The sequence below is a fragment of the Plectropomus leopardus genome, chromosome 22 (assembly GCF_008729295.1).
Source record: "Plectropomus leopardus isolate mb chromosome 22, YSFRI_Pleo_2.0, whole genome shotgun sequence".
Lineage (NCBI taxonomy): Eukaryota > Metazoa > Chordata > Actinopteri > Perciformes > Serranidae > Plectropomus > Plectropomus leopardus.
In genome coordinates this window covers 15,196,226-15,212,313 of record NC_056484.1, presented here as the reverse complement: position 1 = coordinate 15,212,313, position 16,088 = coordinate 15,196,226, and the positions used below count along the sequence as shown (strand labels likewise).

Genomic DNA, 16,088 nt, shown 5'->3' with positions numbered 1-16,088 from the left:
ACGTTTGTCATTAGAGAGGTTTACAGTAACACAGTTATCTCCAGCCGGGGATCAGTTCAATAAAATCAACTTATTTGGAGAGGGCTTGGCAACCAGCACATTCCATACTACGACAATCATTAGCTGAGCATCAAAACACATAATCTGTTAAATAAAGAAAGTCTCAGGTAGGTCTTGGCCCATTAAGCCTGGCAAAGCCCCTGTCAGCACCACCTTAGATGGCTGCCTGCAGGCAGAACAAATATCTGCCTGGCAGTTTTTAAAACAGCAAACACCTGAGAGAGACGTCCTTATCCCAACTCAAGTTCTACCATGCCACAAGTATCGGAAAAATACTAACTGGTGTGTCCCAGTATCATGTGCATCTCCCGAGGATATTATTCATGTTACTGCTCCTCCTGACTTATGCATATTGCAGCACAGTGCCACTTGAACAAAGAAAAAAAATCTATAATGTAGAAAACTGCAGGTCTGAGGTGACTTCCTGTCCAATTGTTGCAAGCAGAGCAAGCCAAGGCTGTCATATAAGCAAACTTTACCTTGAACCACTGTAAAATCCCTAAAATCAGTAATAGCCAACCAGTGATACATCTGAAGATGCCAAAAGGTTCATCGGAGAGATTTTGGAGCTGCTCAACTTATTTGAAACAATAGAAAATGGGATTAGATTTTAAAAAAAGTAAATATATCCACTGTGTCAGCTGTAACACCTGAAAAATGGATGCTGCAAAAAAAATTGTGAGAGAGCAGAGACGTCTAAGCAGCTTTCCACTAAATGTAAACTGTTTGGTTATTTAGCTTAATGTAATTGAGACAAACATAAATAGTTTATATAGTCAGCTAAAAGCAACAACAATCACTCAGATACCACTCAAAGTGGTAGGAACGTTAGTAAAAACCACTTAAGCAGACTGTCGTATATTCCACTTTGATATAACAAACAACATTGAATAATTTCCAATTTAAAAACAATTCCAATGAACATATTTGAAAAATGACAGGTCGTGTTAAAGAAGGGGGACTTGAGTCCATCTGACAGGGCTGTGGGGGTCTGTTAGGAATCACTGCCTTACACAATGAGCACATTCTGCAGATATACAGCAAAGTGTCTCCATCACACATGCACTTATTTTTTGTGAGCTTTTCATTTTCAAAAAATGAACTCACCGGGTTGTCCGTCTGATTGATGCCAAGCAGGAAGACGAGCTCAGAGAAGAAGAGCGCCGCTACCAGGTTCCTGTGGATGGCGTGCAGGTTGGAGCGAAGCCGGCGCAAAAGGCACAACAGGATGAAGGTGATGAGGAGGAGCAACAGGGAGACCGACACAGTGGTGTAGGTGACGATCTTCAGGGGGAGAACGTCGCCATGCTGCGGAGAGAAGTCCAAAGACATCAGGAGTCAATAACAACGCAAAAGGCTGAAAATACCAAGCTGGGTTGTTTCCTATCATTTCGGCAATACCTCTCTCTTGGAAATGTCCATGAGCACGGCAAAGCTGGTCATGTGGTTACACTGACAGCTGATGTGGCTGTTGTTTCTGTTGAGCACCTCGCAGCCTTTAGCAGACCAGCCGCCTGTACCTCCGATCCTACACACACCAACACACACATAACAGATGAAACAAATTTTTTTTTAGAAATTCTCACTGAATACCTTTAGGCATGCATATGTGTGTGTGAAGTTCAACTCACGCAAGGGAGTGGTTCCAGAAGACACACACAGGTTTGGTCCTCTCCTCCGTCTCCAGCATGGTGTACTCCAAGGTGATGGGGGGCTCCAAAATGGGAGGAAGAGGCGGACCCTCGCTGTGCACCGTGGCGCTCACGATGGCTGTGTTGATCACTGGACGGTTCGGGATCCTGGAAAGTTGTTAAAAAACACAATTATACTGCATTTTCACTGACCTACAGAAAGTTTTCATTTGCTTTTTATGGCTTTTCCCACACAGGATTTCTGCAGGCATATCCACTCATGTGCAGTAGATTGTTTATTTACATTTAGTCACATAAATTCTTATCTTATCTTGGAAACTGTTCTTTGTAACTCGCTTTCTTTCCACACACATCAAGAGCACAAAACACTCCCTTACTCAGTTCAGTTTTTCTGAATAACCAAACAGAATTTTTACTTATCCTATGCAGGCGCTGATAAGGTGGTTCCTTCAAACACACCTTCAGTAAATATTATGACATGTATTAACATTAAAGATGAAATATTTCCATGTGATGCAAGTTTTTTTTCCAAAAGTTTACAGAATATGAAGAAGTGTTTACACACTGGAAAGTACAGTAGAGAGTTTTTAGAGTTTTAGATGGTGTGTGGGCCATTTTCTTCCCCATTCTTTTAGGGCTTGTTAACATCTGGATTACACTTCATAATTTAATCCAAGTTAAGTGTACGAGAAAGTTGCTTTAGTGTCAGACAAAAACACGTATGTCACATATGGCAGTGGGAAGGTATCTGAAGGTAATGACGATGAAGTTATTAAAAGGCCTATAGGTTAACGGTCTACCTCAGACTCCTGCGGTCAGGGTCGTATCTTTCCGGGAGGAGCTTTCCCAGGGATTTGTACACTATCACCACAGCAACCGGCAGAGGAGCAGCTGGCTCAAGATAACGCCGTCTCCTGCTAGACAATGTGTGCTCCTCAGACTGCTCCTGTGGGGCTTCGGTCTGAGTTGGAGGAGCAGGGGTGGGCTTTGCTAAAAGGGAATAACAAGAGATAAAATTGAAGGACTGAAATTATACATGTGCTTTAATGTTTTTTTTTTTTCAAATTCTAAACTGGTGTGATTCTGCCAGTATTCCTACCTTTGTGACCCTCAGTGCGGAGGTTGAACTGAGGAAAGTGGACGGATGACCCAAGGTCTTTGGAGTACGTCTCTTCAATGTCCTGGAACCGAGGCAACGTGGCCCTCTCTGGGTCCGACACATCTAGGTAGTCCACGGTTAGAACTAATGGAGACAGAGGAAAAAATGGGGATGATATCTTAGGCCCAGTCTACACTTACACAGACATTTTTGAAAACTGATTTTTCCCCTTCTATTTAAAAAAAATACTCCACAGGACCTTCTTTTTTCACAAAATATCTACAATACAATAGAATGCAAAAAAGACCCCAAATGCTTGAGGCGTCAGCTGTCTTGAGCAGTCCTCCCTCATCACAAACGTAGTTAAGAGTATTATCATTATCAAAGAGTATACATTTTTCAAAACACCTATTGGAGATCTCATAAACATGGATTCCTGTTCTAAAAAGGGATGAAGTAGCTCATTCAAACTCAAGAGTGATGGTGTGGACATGCTAATGTTTTCCTTTCATTCCACACCGACAACAATGCCAGTCTGGAAAGTGTCACACCAGCTGCTTGGTTAGCCTGAGTCAGATCTAAAACTGTTGTTTTTGGCAGACTTTAAACTGCAGACACTAAGGTGGAGCAAAAACAATGGGTGCAGCAGATGCCTCCATTTGTTCGTTAAGTGGCGCAGCAACATTAGATTTAGGTGTTACGTAGTCATAAGACCACATAGTGCAAACCAAATGCAAAGAAATCAGAAGTCTGGTATTATTGTTGTTTCTAGCATATGCTCTTTACACAAAGCAACAATGGGCATGCGCAAATTGAGAAGATAATGTCAATGTGTTTTAAAAACTCTGTTTTACATATCCACAGAAATAAATAGTAACCAGAGGTAGTTTTTTTTGATACCTTAGAAGGTATTCTAAAAAGCATCTCAATTTTAGTGACCTAAAACTCTGTTTGCATGTGGACGAGCGCCCTAAATGTTGAGAAAAATATTCTTCATTAAAAGTAAAAATAAAAATCTGTGTACGTGTAGATAAGACCTCAGATGTGTCACATGGGTAATTACAGTTGGCCCACTCACTCATGTTGTCGGTGACGATGGTGAAGGGTTTCAGGTAGGTTTTCCTGACGTTCTGTGCCAGGGTGTTGGCGTACTCCTCAAAGTTGTGGAGCAGATGTGCAGTTCCACCTTCAGTCTTCTGGATCTGCTCCCAATGCTCCTTGGTGTCAGGATCCAGGATGGCGCTACCGGCTCGCACCAGGTTCTGGAAATCCAAAATAAGGCAACTATGATTAAAGTAGCATTTTATAGCATTTAACTATAAATATAGAACTTAAATGCAAAGAGTTAAATTATATGGCAAAGGTGGAAGTATTGGATAACTGCAAGTGATGGATCAAATTGCTCTCCCAGTGAGTATCAACCAGTGGAGGGCAGTGTGCCACCAGTGCTCCCAGTGATTCAGACTGGAATTCACTGAATGAAAGCTAGACGTTGGAATCCAGCTAGGAGAGTCCACAGCAGGTAATCACTGAAACATTTGGTAAAAGCTGATTTGTACATCTTGTTAGTTTTCTTCTCTACCTCATTGAACTCTGCGTCCCTCATGGCGGTGAGGTCAAACCCCGCCTGCCGGCTCTCGTACTGCAGCACATAATTCAACAGCTGGGCGGCTGTCTTCACGTCATTGCCGTAGTAATGCCCGGTGTTGTTGGTGGCGCTGTGAAGCATACGCACAATGGTTTTGGAGCGCTCACTGTCCATCCTAGTGCTGTTGCGTCGTAGGTCCTCATTCTGACAGAAAGGAGGGACGAGGGAAGAGAACAAGCAGGTCAAGGCAAAGGCAAGCTGAGTGGGTGTGAGGAAACATAATAGAAATTGGTCAATCCGGGGATTAGTGGGGCTTTGAGAAGTTTACGCCTCAAGTATTAGGTGCTGGTTCAAATACAATAGGTGCAATACTTTGTTTAAATCTCCCTTAGACTTCATCCTATAAAATTACACTTTGTTGAGGGCACTCTTACAACGCATAGTTTTATTTTCAAGTAACTACAAGTAGTCATGATTATTATTTGGAGAGACAGAAATCATTTAGAAATCATTTATGTGATGTCCAAAGTGGTTTCACTGACTGAGCAAATTATTGAAGGAATAATACACATTTCCTCTTTATTATGTGAAACCTTGGAGAAAGTGAGTAAGAGATTTTGGGGCCAAAAGTGACAGTATAAATGTGTTTGTGTAAGACTCACCACTTTCGTCAGATGGGAGAAGGTGACGGTGGTGCAGTTGAAGAGTTCAGGTGACAACCAGCCCTTCTCATCACTGCAGTGGCGGATGGCAGTACCTGTAAAAACCCCGAAACACAAAGGAAATTTTAATTAGGTTTGTGTCACAGACATATGGGAGGGAGCCAAGTTACACACCTAGTTAAGTGAGTATATACAATGTGTTCACAAAATCTTAGGGACAATAATACAGCGCTATTTTGAACCGTTACAGGACATTATGACTTTTTACCCTGGGTTTTACCTCTCAGGCTAATTACCAGCTGCCATACATTTTTAGTCAAGGTTATTGGGGATGTACGCAGCCTGAATGTAATACCAACAGACACTACTGAGGGCTAAAAAATAAAAAAAACTGAAATTTTGAAACTGGCAACTACCTCTGCATCTGAAATCTAATACTATGCACTTGTATCCCTACCACTTACTTCATATAGTGTTTCCTAAGTTTCACATCAGGCAGAAGACTCATGCGGTATTTATTACTCAAAAACTGGGGATATTTTGTATTTGCATACTGTACAATTTCACCAGAAAAGTATGTAATTCACATACTGTTGGTTTCATACAAAGGTTTAAGACACCCCCCCCCCCAAAAAAATAACTTTTAGCCCACTAACTAACATGTTTGTATGGGATTTTGAATGCAAGTTAAACAGTTCAATTTCTATTTTCTTTACATGTCCTAAAAAGCTGAAAGTCAGTCAAAAAAGAAGAATTCAACTGAATGTGTGCAACAGTTAAATAAATAAAAGATTGCAAAACCCTTCCTAGTGGTTTAAATATTTAAAACCGTGCTGCCTTGTTCCAGTCTGATTCAGTTTGAGAAAAGACTTCATCCAAATGCAAAGTGTCTTCAAATGCTATTGTTGCAAAGGAAGAAGAAACGGCTGAGGGACTTGCCAGTTGGAGCTAAGAGAAGGCGACGAGCACTGTTAGCAAATAAGTTCCCCAATGAGTCTGGGGAGACAACAATGGGGTCGCCATGGTGACAGCAGTAACTACGGGGGTAACCAGGAAAGTGACAGTGCTTTACGGAGGAGCAGGTCAGTGAACTTGAGTCTTGAGTTCTCCTCTACTGTCTCCCTCCTTCTATCACGCACAGCTGGATGAGGAGGAGGGGTATTACCGTCAGCTCTTAGTGTACCTTTTTTTTTTTTCAAAAGCCTCTACAGACAAACCTGAACATGATTGGCTGATGAGAAAGCCCTAGTGGATTAACGGACCAATCAGAGAACCTTATTACTGTGTTGTTAAGATTCAGAGACAAAGAGAGAGTGTGTGCTTACATGCCTTAAAATACATTAACTCACAAACACACAGCCACCCATGCAGATATAAATCTGACTGCTGTTGCTCAATAACAGAGAATATTTTGGCACAGAGACTGGCGTGTGCTCTTTTTTTAAGCAAGACAATGGCGTTTTCAGACCAGTTTTTAAACCCTACCTCTAACATGAGAACCCCCCTTTTTATTTGGTATTTTACAACTATGAAAAAGTTCCTCCTTGTATGAATTTTGACAAAACAAAAAAAAAAAACAATCTAAGTCAAACAGTTTATTCATAGGCAATATAACACCCTTGTTTAATGAAATACACTCAACGGTTTTGGACCTACAGTGTTACTTGATATGATATGGCCAATACCTTTTTGTAGCTGATGTTAGCTAACTTTAGGTAGATATACTGTAGTTTTGTAACTAATTACTCTGTCAGTTGGATTGTGTGTACATTATGATTTATCATATAACATTTTCCGGTAAGTATCACTTGTGATTACTGGTTGGCTGTTAGCCACCTAAACTGAGAAAAAAATAGCTAATGATAAAAACTGGAAAAAGTGGACAAAGCTACCCTGGCTCTGTCTGAAAACAATAAAATGTGAAACTATTCCTGTAACGCATACATTTTCCTGAAATAAAAAAATACATTTTAACTCTAAAATGTGACCTTAGCAAGCAGTGGCCTGAAACTCTTCTGATCTCCCTTCAGCTGAGAGCTAATTATTTACTCCATGTGTAGCTGCCGTCATCAGAGGAATTTAAAAGCACTCACCGACTGATCCTTTGGGACAATTCATGGCGGCGGGGCGTCCAAATTTGGTCTTGGGCCACCAGATGCCTGCATCAAAGGCCTTGGGACAGCCCTCGTACACCACTGTGAAGACAAGGAAAATGGTTTAAAACCTGAAGCTGGCTTTGATTCAGGGCCAGGAGGTAAAACACACACCATTTTCTATACATACAACCTACATCACATTGATGTATAAGGCAGGTATTTGAATGCAAAAAAATGTTTTTGAGAGCATTGCATGATTCTTAAAATGATCCTTAAGACATCAACTGAAGCTGGACCAACTTTTCCCATAAAAATGTCTCTTTTATTAGTCAACGCCTGCTTTGGTTCCATCTCAGGAGGACGCCACTCCACATTATGAAACAGCAGACGGACCAGCACAGTGACATAAAATAAGCTGTGATACATCAGCCATTCTAGCAGATCAGGGTTAATAAATCTCCTGGACAAACCAAGCTGGGACCTGCAGACTTGTTGGCTTGTTTGTGGCTCAGTTTAGCTGCACACGGCCTCTAATCCCTCAGTGATTCATTAACTCTTAAGTGCTACTATGACACATACTTCATAATTTGAATAAAACGTGTTCTTTTAACAGTCATTATGTAACCTAATATTTTATTTCTTCCATTTTTTTGATCATACTTGCCCTTTCTTTAAGGATAATTTATACTAAAACACAACACACTCTGTCAGTAGTGATGGCTGTGGTGACAGTAACTTCTGTGTTTGGCTTAGAGCTGACAGATCGGTATGAGGCCTGCCATGGATGGTCACATCTCAGTGACCCACAGGAACATGACCAAAGAAACCTCTCGCTTGTTTCATTCCTCCATCTACACTCCCTCCCTCACTCCCCTGCATCAGAATTTATTTGACCCTTTAGACCTGAATTGTCTAAAATCCATTTAAATAATAATTAACAACGCATCTTTATTTAAATAAAGGGAACCATCTTGTCACATTGAACTCCATTAAGAGTCCAAACACGTTCTGAGACTTTGACGAGCTTCATTTTGGGTCAAACAGTGAACACATTGACATTCATGTTCTGTTCATGGGACTTTGTGGTTTTGTCATCTATTCATCTGTACTGTATTGTGCGTGTGCAGTCTCACTGCCAAGTCTGCTCACTAGCCAGACTTGCCTCTTCTGCTTGACTGGGTGATGACAAAGACGTGCAGTTAGCTCAACTGCAGCACCAGCAGATGTGAGCGACAATATTTGTCTCCCTTTGACACTTCATCGATTCATCCGGGATCACTCAGTGAATGAACATTTAAAGGAATAATACACCCAACTTCTGAAATATTTTTCCCCCATTACCGCCCTTGACATGAAAACTTCAAACTATTCTTTAGTCAGACAAATTTATGTGAATTTTGTGGTTTCACTTTTCTTTGACAGTATTTTTGGAAAAATATGAACTTCATTTATGTATTTAGACATGAGTCTATTTATTGTAAGTAAAAATTAGCCCTATTTCAGGGCTAATTGATTAAAATTTGCTGAAAAATTATGTACTTTTTTTTTTTTTTTTTTACCCCTTTTTGCAATCCTCAGGAGTATCGTTTAATATCTTATTTGCTCAATTTCCTGTTCTCTTGCCTTGAAATTACAGTTTCTAGAAAACAAAGTGCTAATTTAGGAAAGGCTATATTTTAAATACATGTGATTACAAATCAATCTGTCATTACAATTTATTGTCATTTGATCGTTCATCTCCGAGGCCAGCAGAATGAGAGACTGTTTCTCTGGGATCAAAGTGCAACATAATTAACACTTCATACAAGAACGCAAACATTTATATGGCAGAACACACTCCCTGCACCTGCATACCTAAGACGTATGAGCGTGTGTTAAAATAATGAAAGTTAAAAAGAAAAAACAGTATAATAAAGTAAAAAATATATGATCTCACATACCCTCGCATCCAGTGGGAGTGACCTCAGCGAAGGGGTTATCACAGCGGTTACACTGGCGGCCGATGACTCCTCCTTTACACGGGCACTGCCCAGTGACGGCGTCACAGGTCCGAGACTCAGAGCCAACAGAGAAGCACTCGCAGGGGTAGCAGGTGTCCTCGCCTTCTGGCCGATAGTGGTTTTCCTACAGGAAGAGGAGGAGACATAGATGGGTGAAATTATATATAAACTTGAATGATCTGGGATGCATCTTGTGAACTAGATGGCACTCAGCATGTGGCGCTCAATGTGCAAAAACAAAAAAACAAAAAACGTTTGAAAAACTTAACAGCAATGTCTTCTGACAGAAATCATCAACCTGTTATCAAAGATAATCCACAGACCTTGCTGGGAGCAGTTTCATGTAGGAACTATTTTCTACCACGCAGAAGAAAGCATGCATCTGCTCATGGATGAGAGGCTTGTTAGCGGCGCTTTGAGCACCACAAGTACCATATATTTCCATTATGTTGGAGAGAGGGCAGACATGTCTTCGGCCAATATCTCATTCACTCGGTGACTCACAAAAAAACTAAATGTAATCCAGACTGATAAGGAGCACTATAGGGTAAGAGGAAACATTTTTTTTCAGTTTTATTTTTGGGTGAACTGCCATTTTAATAACCCAGTAATGTTTGTTTAGCAGTAGTAAAAATCTGCTAACTTTAGCCACCACAAGCTAGTGGTCACAACCCACCAAGTAAGGTTGTATCATCCAAGTCCGGAGTGTAATGAACTTATGGCTCAACTTTTCATTTATTAGACAAAGATCGTGTTATTTCTTTTTCTAAATGTTACATTGCATTGCTTTAAATGTTCCACAGACAACAGAAGAACTAAAAATTCTCCTGTCTACAGTAACCTTTGGTGTATAGAAAAAATAATCTGGTGGTATCTCAAAAAGAAACAAAAAGTCAAATAATGTTTTTACCTTGCAGCGACACTCTCCAGTGGTCTTGTTGCAGTCTTTATGAAAACCCCTGTTAGTATCACAGTTACAGGGTCCACACATGGGACTGCCCCACCAGCCTTGGGGACATGGCTTTTCCACTCTGTAATCAAAGACAATTACACATTAATTAAAGTAGTTGTAATATATTTTTTCTATATATTTTTACAAACACTGTATCAAATGAGACTACAACAATGTGAAATGCACCAAAATCCAAAACATCAGTTATTACGGGTTTAAGACTCAGCAAACATGCATTTCAAAATAAAATGTACTTTTCCACCATATAAGTGGAGTAGTTAAAGTGCAAATAAATAACTGATTAACTGAAACAGTTGAGTACAATTACTAGCTACTGTGAAGTGGACCAAACTGTTTGTTGGTTTGGTCAACATACAGTAGGACCGGTGCACATATTGTAGTTTCTATTCTTTTACTATGAAATAAAGTGATGGTTGATCAGGTTTTTGACATGTTACTGACTCGGTATAAGCTTGAACAAAATACTCCAGATCTGATAGTTGACTATCTGTTTAGTTTATCTCCATCTTAATGTTTTTTTTCCACTGAATCTTGAATAAACTTCCTCCTCTACACTTTCATGTCGGTGAATCAGGTGTGACTCTTTCACGAGACACACACAGACTCTCTCTTCCTCTCAAGAGATGCGATCTGCGACTGAGTGATGTGATCTGATAGGGGGCGAGCAGCAGCATGAGGGCAGCGGTGACTAAACACCTATGGAGGATCAGTCAGGCGTGGAGGGGGAATCCCACATCCTGCTTAAGACGGGATGTGAGGCGTGTCATAGGGGTCAGAGTTCAGAGGGAAATGGCTGCTTCCCAATTGGGGCTGGCTAATTCATGTGCCCTCTTAGACAATGTTGACTGTACAGAACAAAAACCCCACTTTCTGCACGTCACATTTTCCAATTTCACCTTACAGTTTATTTCTTTCTGATGTCCGATCTGTCCTCTCTCTCTTTCCTCTCTCTCTCTCTCTCTCTCACACACACACGCACACGGGCAGTCAAACACTATCGCGCTCAGATTACTGACTAATAAAGCTGCTCTGAAAGACTCAGGACGTTGGCAACATTACAAAAAGAGAAAGAGCCTAACATAACTGAAGGAGATTAGTGTGCTTTTTCTCCGTGGGAGGCAAAGTCCATTTTTAGTCTGCTTCATTTTTAACATCTGGATACAAAAGACCATGTTGGAGGAAGCTTTAGGCATGCAAAGCCCTCCGAAATGCAGTTAGAAATGCAATCTGTTTCCGTGTTTGCCATTTTCATCAAGATCTAAAGGTAAAACTGTTAGAATTTTAACATCACTATATCATTTCCATCATCATTTTGAATTGTTTCTATTTGCTGCAATGCAGGTCAGCAAATCGCACGTCAGAAGACCTCCTTTGGGAAGTCAACCTTTTCCATAAAAGGCTCTAAAATGTGGAACACACTACCAACCATATTAAAGGTTGGCTGAAGCAAAATCAGAGATGTGAGCACTTTTAACTACTTTATAATAACTTATAGTTGAGTGTTAAGTGCATGTAACCATGATATTTGTGTCTTTTTGACTTTTTTCTTTTTTTAATGTAACTGTATGTTATAATCCTATTTTTTTTGTAATCTTTTTACCATAACTGTTATCAGAGTTTCTCCAAATATCTACTTAATGAGAAATGTGACCTCATTAAACACTACTATAAAAGCTCACATGAAGCAAAGTTACCTCTTGGGATAAAGCTTTTAAATATTGATACTGAGTTCTGCTAAAGTTAACCCCCTCTTTTGCTCTAAAACCTTAGATAGACATATGCACAGAGAAAGGGACCTTACTTGTTTTCACAGTACTGGCCGTAATGGTTCTGTCCACATTCACAGGTGTAGCCGTGGGAGGAGCTCGGTTTGCGAACGCAGGTGGAAACATGCTCGCAGGGGTTGAGCTGGCAGGCATCTACACACTCCTTACCAAAATAACCTACAGGACACAGAGAAAAGAGGGAGGTATGACACTAAAACATTACTTTACAAAGTTTAATTGGAGTGTGTGTGGTGGTGTATGTGTATATTACCTGGGTCACAGACACAGGTGTGTGTGCTCCAGTCATCACTGCAGTGGCTGTTCTCGGGGCAGATGTTGGAGTCGCAGGGGTCAGCCAGGTCACAGCCATCTTCCACTCTGATCTTCAGGCCCTGAGCCATGTTTACGTTGGCCACGTTGGTGGACGTCTCGCCCATACGCACGCCCTGATGGAGAGCACACATTGATGATGAAGAAGAGATGGGACAAGAGGAAAGGGGGCAAAAAAAGTGTCTGCGAGGTCGAGGAAAAGACAAAACTACTGTTATGTTGCTTTTTAAAATTTGAAAATACACGCACCTGTATGCAGCCAACAAATCCTTTGCTGACGTGGTTGTCTGTTCCAGGCAAACCTCCAACATGAAGAGTCTGCAGCTTTAATCCAGGGAGGTCATTACCAATCTCCACTGACTTCTGCTCAAAAACACAAAATGAAAAATTACATATTTTTTCCTTGAAAACATGACCCATTGTTTACATCTTTTTTGAATGTAATTTATACCATACCTGGTACATGTCATAGTCTAGGGACACAGAAGCCATGTATTTAATGTCCTTGCCATCTTTAACACTTCTCAGCTCTACCAGCAGATGATGCCACTCCCCGTCATTGACCCGAACTTGGGGGAAGCTAAGTGACGCCACCAGCCGCTTCCGCAGCAATACCTCCATATGGACCTGCTGCTCATTCACCTGAATGGTGGGAAAGATTGACAAATCTATTGAAAAGACAGCCGTTTTAATTGCACAACCTATAGTTATTTTACTGTCCTACACATTCAAAGAGTTTTCTAAATTGACTTTAAAGAAATTAAGTCTTACTTCCCCTCGGTGGTAAAAAAAAGTTTGCACTATATGCTGATGATGGTTACATATTTGTTAACGATAATATGCTGACTATAGTCTGCATCTCACCATGAGGTTGATTGTGGAGTGTTGTCCAGCAATGGCCTGCATCAGGGTGCCAGCAGGCTGCCTGGTGCGGAACATGAGGCCAATGTACCAGGGAACAGCGACGGTAATGTCCGTCTCGCTCCATGACACCAACGCCTGGCCGTCGAAAAACTGAGGAGATGGCATCACTGCACAGAGACAAAACGTTAAATATAAGATTTTATTGATACATCTGTCATGTTTGTATCGAAACATTTGTGTAATTCCAAATAATATATCCGGTCATTGCTGAGAAGCAGCTTTGCATATGCTAGACTGAGGTGATGTGATTTTGAAAGAAGTATTTAAACTCGAAAAGTTCGACACATTTACATGTATCAACATGAATTTAATTTCATTTAATGTGATAGGCTATAATTACTACTTCATGTTCGAGGACTACTACATAGTAATTCTTAGACAAACATTCAATGTCTCAAGACATCCTGAAAATCCACATAAAATCCTACAGACATGACACATACTACAGTATATAAGCCCCTGCAGATGCTGAGAGAGAGAGATCAAGAAATGCACACATAGGCATACACACCCACGCACACACACACAGGGGGTCCACCTTTCAGCACAACATACAAAAGGTTTCCTCCTGTATAATCTACAGCATAAACCCTGTATGTTCTCGGTCCCCCGGGGCACATATTTCAACAGAAGCATTCACAAACACACACACACATACACAAGCTGTAATTATGAGACAAAGCACATATTTGTTCCAACAGTGGCTTTAGTCTGACTACTTTGCTAAAGCTTAGTCATACATAAAGTTAAAAAAAAATCTGCCACTCCTCATTTCTTATTAACTTGATCAAGACTCAGCTCTAAAGAATAAAACAGAAAGAGTCAGTGGTCATACTAGCAGCCCTGTGAGGCCGCACTAAGGCACAAAGTTGCTTTAAGCTAAATGTGAGCAGGTTGGTAAGCTCCATCAACATGCTAACATGCCCAAAGTGAAAATGCTAATATTTTGGTGTTTGGTGGGTAGAATTTACCAGGTTTACCAAGTCTATTAGTCTATTATCATGCTAAAAATAGCCAATTAGCACTAAACACAAAGTAATGCAGTGGCTGATGGTAATGTTATTAATTTTGCATGGCAAAATTAAGTGTTAACCTGATGATGACACTAAATAAAAAAACTCAGGGAATCATGTCAAAGTCTGAATTTATCCTCCTAGTACCCTGAATATCTGTGGTCAGTTTCACAGCAATACATCCAATAGTTGTCAAGATATTTCACCGTGAGCAACAAATTATAAGGTGGGCATCCTTATCCAAAATAACAAACAATTTTATAATTTTGCAATTCCTTACCTTGCTATTCTACACCTCAAATATTTTCTTATCAACTCAGGAAGATATATTAAAATTTGCGGACAGGGGAGCAGGCACAGAAGCACTTTTGACCAGGTCCAAGGACTTGAACCTAACCAGATATGAAAAAGTCTGCAGCCAAGTCCAACTAGCCTCAGGGGCAGAGCCTGACGTTGTAAACATTCAGGCCCAAACCTAAGGGGGCTCATGAGTATGTTGCTCCAGCAAGATTTTTTCCCCCCATTTATGGCAGATATATACATATTTTTTAAAGTCATTTGAGATAATTGAATGCCTGAAGTATGTGCATCATTTGGGAAAAATATTATACTGCCAAGTGCTTGCAATTTGGGTATAGTGATACTCAAATTTCTTTGCCGAGGGCCAGTGTGAATCCATTTATTTTGATTGTGAATTGGAAAATGGTTGGCGGGCCATCTAGCACCCTTTGGCTGAGTATCACTGTTGTAGAGTCGACACCTTTTTTTTGCATCTAACTATTCTCCAACTGTCTTCATTATTCTAACAAAAAATAACACAGCAAATGTGGAGAAGGGCCAGGATTTTCACTCCTGCTACTTGAAACAGTCAAAATGTGTCAGTGTTCCTATTTTTAAGGTACATAACATACTGTAAGTAGGTTAGGAATTTGGCATAAACAGCATTGCTAATGTTAAACACTTATTTTGTTAAACAACTCTGGAGCAGTGTTCTCAGAATGAATGCTGATAAATCTGCTACATTTGAATCCATGTCATAATACTCTGGACTGCTCTTATTTACTATAAGCTATTAGCTATAAACACACTTTCCTCAAAAAAACATTAACATATTGACTATAAAAAAATCTTTAATTACTGCAACAGCTTGTTTAACACCAGGCAGGCATTCAAACCTGAGATTCACTTGTCAAAGGAAGCTACTGCCACCCATGTGGAAGCATGTTTTCCAGTATGCTTGCATTAAACCTGACAGTGATCTGCTTGAAGTTAGCGTGACAGGACTCACTCTTCATCTTTTTTTTTTTTTTTTTTAAAAAAAAGGACTGTAAAATTGAAATAGGATCTGATAGAATAAAATCAGGGGGAAAAAAAACAAAAAACGAAACAGTGTGACCAGGTGGGTGACTTTTTTCATCTCAGTCCTGTCAGGATGATTTTGGCAACATTAACCACACGATAACAGATCTCTTGTTTCTCATGTGGCAGCTAGGTGTGCGAAGCCTCGAACCAAATGTGTCAACAAGCAGCGGAGCAGCCAAAACCTCTTCCCAGCTTGCTGTGATCCCAACCCAGTTTAGTCACTGGATACCAGGACCTGGCACTGGCTAGGCGGCTAGCTCATACAGGAGAGGGCAAGGAGAGGTATTCACACCTTCACACATTGTTTGGAAGCACGCCCTGAAGCAGGAAATCAAACTTCTCTCCTTTCCGTAGAAGAACATGAGACTGGTTACTGAGTGTAAATAACAACACTTTAGCTGTGATGCTTTTATGTTTCATTGGGTAACAAGGAAAAATAAAATAATTTATATAACTCATCCTTATCTATGTTTAAGTACTATATATATATCTACACCACAGTAACATGAGGTGGCAACAGAGACACACAGCTATGGGGTCAGAGTGTGTGTTTTGTTTCATCC

At 40.4% G+C, this 16,088-nt stretch overlaps 1 protein-coding gene across 1 annotated transcript in view; it reads right to left on the bottom strand.

Annotated features, from left to right (window-relative positions):
* Positions 1-16,088, bottom strand: part of celsr1a (cadherin EGF LAG seven-pass G-type receptor 1a) — a 108,030-nt gene that overhangs the window by 14,625 nt on the left and 77,317 nt on the right. Inside the window, 16 exon segments of the mRNA XM_042511006.1 lie at positions 1,168-1,368; positions 1,462-1,588; positions 1,692-1,859; positions 2,513-2,702; positions 2,812-2,955; positions 3,890-4,073; positions 4,394-4,603; positions 5,062-5,156; positions 7,155-7,256; positions 9,098-9,281; positions 10,068-10,188; positions 11,932-12,073; positions 12,168-12,342; positions 12,476-12,589; positions 12,683-12,868; positions 13,091-13,257. Coding sequence (XP_042366940.1) covers positions 1,168-1,368; positions 1,462-1,588; positions 1,692-1,859; positions 2,513-2,702; positions 2,812-2,955; positions 3,890-4,073; positions 4,394-4,603; positions 5,062-5,156; positions 7,155-7,256; positions 9,098-9,281; positions 10,068-10,188; positions 11,932-12,073; positions 12,168-12,342; positions 12,476-12,589; positions 12,683-12,868; positions 13,091-13,257 — 2,510 coding nt within the window.